The 4184-nt window shown below is 44.3% G+C and overlaps 1 protein-coding gene across 1 annotated transcript; it reads right to left on the bottom strand.

Moving 5' to 3' along the window:
- Window positions 1-2471: 2471 nt before the first annotated feature.
- Window positions 2472-3029, bottom strand: LOC138862907 (uncharacterized). The gene has a single exon (XM_070126101.1). The coding sequence runs from the start codon at window positions 3027-3029 to the stop codon at window positions 2472-2474; it is 558 nt and encodes a 185-aa protein (XP_069982202.1).
- Between the last annotated feature and the right edge of the window lie 1155 nt (window positions 3030-4184).

Genomic DNA, 4184 nt, shown 5'->3' with positions numbered 1-4184 from the left:
AGCGCTGTCTAAAGTGTTGTAGGACGGTACTAAAAATTGCGGCAGCAAAATCAAAAGCTATGGCACTGAGAATCAGTGTGAAAAACAAAAAACTCTCTATTCAGGGCATGGATCTGGAATGGGTGAAGGACTTCCTATACCTTGGGGAATGGATAGTCGACACACTCACTTTCAAAAAGGAGATCCAATACCTGCTTGACCGAACCAAGGGAAGACTGTCATGAAAGTAATGACCGGGAGACACATATGAATGGGACACAAAGTAGTAACATCATTCTATGTGCATGCTGTTCGTCCTATAGTAGACTACGCTTCCATCACCCTCATTGCTTCCAGTACAACACTACAAGAAAAACTGAAAACAGTACAAAATGAAGTAGCTAGGATCATTCTGGGTGCCCCCAGACGGACAAAGGTCGTCAACCTCCTCATGGAGACCGATTTACAGTTCCCCTCCAAGGCGCCTCGAGCACTCAGATGCCCACAGCAAAGCTGTTTACAGACAACTCTTACCTCACAGACAGCCAGAGTGTTGATACACTACCAGCTCAAAGAACTACTGCTTGCCAAGGGCATGGACTCCCCTCACTCAGACTATAAAGAACCCCCACCGTGGGCAAAAAATGTGATAGAATTCTCGGTTCTAAGCCTGTCACAGAGAAAAAAATCAATACTCTACCTAGCCGAAAGGCACATAAGTACACAGGGTCAATGCTCAAATAATTCCTCTGGGTAGCATAACCTACTACACGGATGGATCCGTGGATCTCATAAACCACACTGCAGGCGCTGGCTTTGCAAGGGATACCACAACATCCATTAGGGTCACACACAATGCTTCATCGCTCCAAGCTGTAACGGTCGCGACCATGGATGCCCTAACACATGCATCCCTAAGGGATGGGCATGTGGTCATACAAGCTCTAGAGCAACTATTGACAGTCTACAGCACAGCATGCCCCAAGACAACATCTATCTTCTGATATCTGAACTTACCATAGCTCAAAGAATCCTTGGTCAGGGTAGAGAAACCGTCATAAACTGTGTCCCAAGCCACATAGGCATACAAGGGAATGAGCTTGCTGACAGACTAGCCGGAAAGGGCAGGGGTATTCCCCCAATCTCTATGTTCGTTAAACCAAGCTAAAGGAGACTGAAACCTCCGAAGCTGCTGCGTGTGCAGTTCTCCGGGACTCACACAGAGAAAATACCACAAATTCGCTTGCTGCCAAGTGGTACTCAGATGCCACAAGCTATGAACCACTGGCCCTTTCTCCAAATATAAAAAGAGGTATCAAAGTCATACTGCACAGACTAAGACTAGGTTACCCATGTGCCTGGCAAATTATTGATAACGAGGTTGTCAGGGAGTGCAAGCATTGCGGCGAGCCTAACGCCACCGTTACATTATTTGCAGAATTGTGAACACACGCAATTTCTAAGACCGGGACCCCCCACCATAGCCGCCGGGCTGGTAAAAAGGGTATACCATATGCTTACTCCGTAGCAGCTGGATCGCTTGCTTGCAGTCCAGCCACCACGATAAGCATACAGTTCAAAGAAAACACATGAGTTAACTCGAAATAGATGACACAGGCCGGGCCACTAGAGAAAAGGCCTGGGCGAAGCTAGTCGTCTCAAATCTAACTGAACTGAATCTCTTTCATTAAGCCTCCAGGCTAATACAGTGATAAGTGCCCAGGCGCGAGAAGTTCCAATTGTTGCTCGGACGTTCCTGCAGCGGATGGGCACCATGGTGGGTAAGGACTAAGCCCTGTCGTGTCAGCACTAGCTGACACACGTTGATGAGTCGACATTAGGCGGCACAGACCTTCGCTTCATAACCACCTCTCCTCAGGAACAGCAGTTGTCACAGGGTCACCCAATCTCTGTTAAGAAATCTGTCATTTCCTGCAGGACTCTATCAAACATTTTTCTTTCACTTATTATTCTCTTGATCCTGATGCCCTGTGAGAAGGAGAGGGATCTCTCCAGACTAGGGTGGTGGCTGGAATGAAAATAGAGATATTGATGCGTGTTGGAGGGCTTATAAAAGGCGAATGTTTGTGGGCGCCTTTCTGTGTCCCAATATACCATGGTATCTTGGAAAGGGAGTTTTTCTCTACTCCATTCCAAGGTAAATTTGAAGTCTGGGTAGAATTCATTTTTTTTTTTCTTTTCATGTATTGTTTCAATTCTTTAGTTCCTGTGAATATACCAGAAATGTCATCTATATATCTCTAGAATGTTTTTTTTTTCTTCTCTTTTCAATGCTGACATGGACAAAGATATCTGCAAGAGCCACCAATACTGAGGCTCCAATTGCTGTACATTTGTATTGTCTGTAATATTTATTGTTAAACATTAACAAGGTCTCTCTCAGCACATGGTCTATTCCTTCTTTGATGAGGTATGGAAGTGGTTATATTGAAATCTGCTGCCAAACGACCTTGGACATACTCATAAATCTTCTAATAGAAGTTGGCAACTATCCGTGCTGCTTCTTTTTGAGGGATGGATGGGTAGAGAGAAACAATATCAAAAGAGAAAATTATGGAATTCTTGGGAAAGCTGGGAGCGTTCTTCATTTTCCTCAGGAAATCCGAGGTGTTCTGTAATCTTTCTGGCAGTAATTCCAAGAGGGTGGTCAGGAAAGTGATGAGTAGTCTATCCACTGGTCTGGTGGGTGCATTGCAGCCACTCAAAACTGGTCTTCTTGGCCAGGTACCTGTTTCCTCATACATGGTTTTGTGCGTCTTGGGGAGGATATACCAATGTGGGGTGCTGGCCTTATGTTGTAGAAGAGTGTCTCTCTGTCCTGCTGTGAAGCTTATTTTCTCTTTGGGTTTATCCAAAGTATGAAATCTGTTAACCAGTAATTTGCTTTCCTTGGTCACTGCTTGGAGAGCTTGTGGGTTTTCCACAATACCAGACATTTCTGTGCCTCTTAAGTGTTTGCCTTCCATTTTTATGTAGTTTTCAGTTTTCAAAACTAGCAGAGATCCATTCTTGTCGGCTTTCTTTATCATAATATTTGCATTTTTTTTTTTTTTTTAAGAGGTCCAGTGCTTTTTTTTTTTTTTTTTTTTTTTTTTTTTTTTTTTTTTGATAGATTTGGTCTCTGTGAATTCTCTGTCACTTTCTTATGTAGTCCTGGTAATTTTCAGGGTTTGTATTTGTATTCTCTTCCTTGGGGGGCCTGGGACAAAGGATGTATCTTTATGCAGGAGGGAGAGTTGGTCCTTGGTGAGTTCCACTTCGGTAATAATTAGGTCCAGACCAAGTGACCTGTTTTCTTCTGGCTACTGCCTTTCTTCTGTTGTTTCTCATGGGGTGCTTTTTTGTCTTTGAGGTTGCCAGAGAGTCCCTGGGTTGCCAGTTGCGCTGGGAGCTGGGGTGCCACTGCCTTTGGTCCCTCCTCGGTAGCCAATGTCCCTGGGTTCTTCCTCTTTGCCAGTTCCAATGGGGTCTCCTAGGGATGTCCTGTTGCTTCTCTGCATTGCACATGTTTCTGTATGTCTTTGAGGGTGGTGGAGGGGGAGGAGGGGCCTTCTTTGGGTTTCTGCCAGGTTCTGTGGTTGTTCTTGTGCCAAGTTGGGTCCTGGTACTCAAGTGACTCTTGCTCCATGTGGACCGGTGGAGTTTCTCTTTGTCAGAATCTTTCCGTCTGTGGTCTTGGGGGTGAGAAAAAATCCTCACCATTGTTCCTTCTGGGGAGCTGAGTTTCTTGAAAATCCAGTTCTTGCCTGGATAATAATAATAATGTAAAAATAAAGTACAACAATAAAAAAGGTATCAAAGAATAGCACAAGTGGCTGTCTAGAATGTCCACAGTTAGTGCTGAACTAGTGCTGCTGACCTTTTATTACTAACTTTTACACCAATCTTTGGATAACAATATGTACGAACATCATTTCATCCATAAAACTTATATTAATGTAACACACAAGAAATAATATGCATATTGAAACACCGTAACACAGGGTGACAAATAAGGTCAAATTACAATTATTGATGTAAATTATCGAAACCACAACCCGGCTCCACCGACCACCGACCAGCCATAGCCACCTCCTTCCACAAGTCTGTCAAAGGTCGTTCTCCTCCCTCACTCGCTCTCAGTGCTGGAGAAAGCTCCGGTTTCGAGTCTCCGTCAGTTTTCTTTGCTTTCGACGGAGAGAAAA

Source organism: Penaeus vannamei, chromosome 10, assembly GCF_042767895.1.
Source record: "Penaeus vannamei isolate JL-2024 chromosome 10, ASM4276789v1, whole genome shotgun sequence".
NCBI classification, from domain to species: domain Eukaryota; kingdom Metazoa; phylum Arthropoda; class Malacostraca; order Decapoda; family Penaeidae; genus Penaeus; species Penaeus vannamei.
Note: the sequence above shows the minus strand (reverse complement) of the source record. Positions and strands in the feature narration are given on the sequence as shown.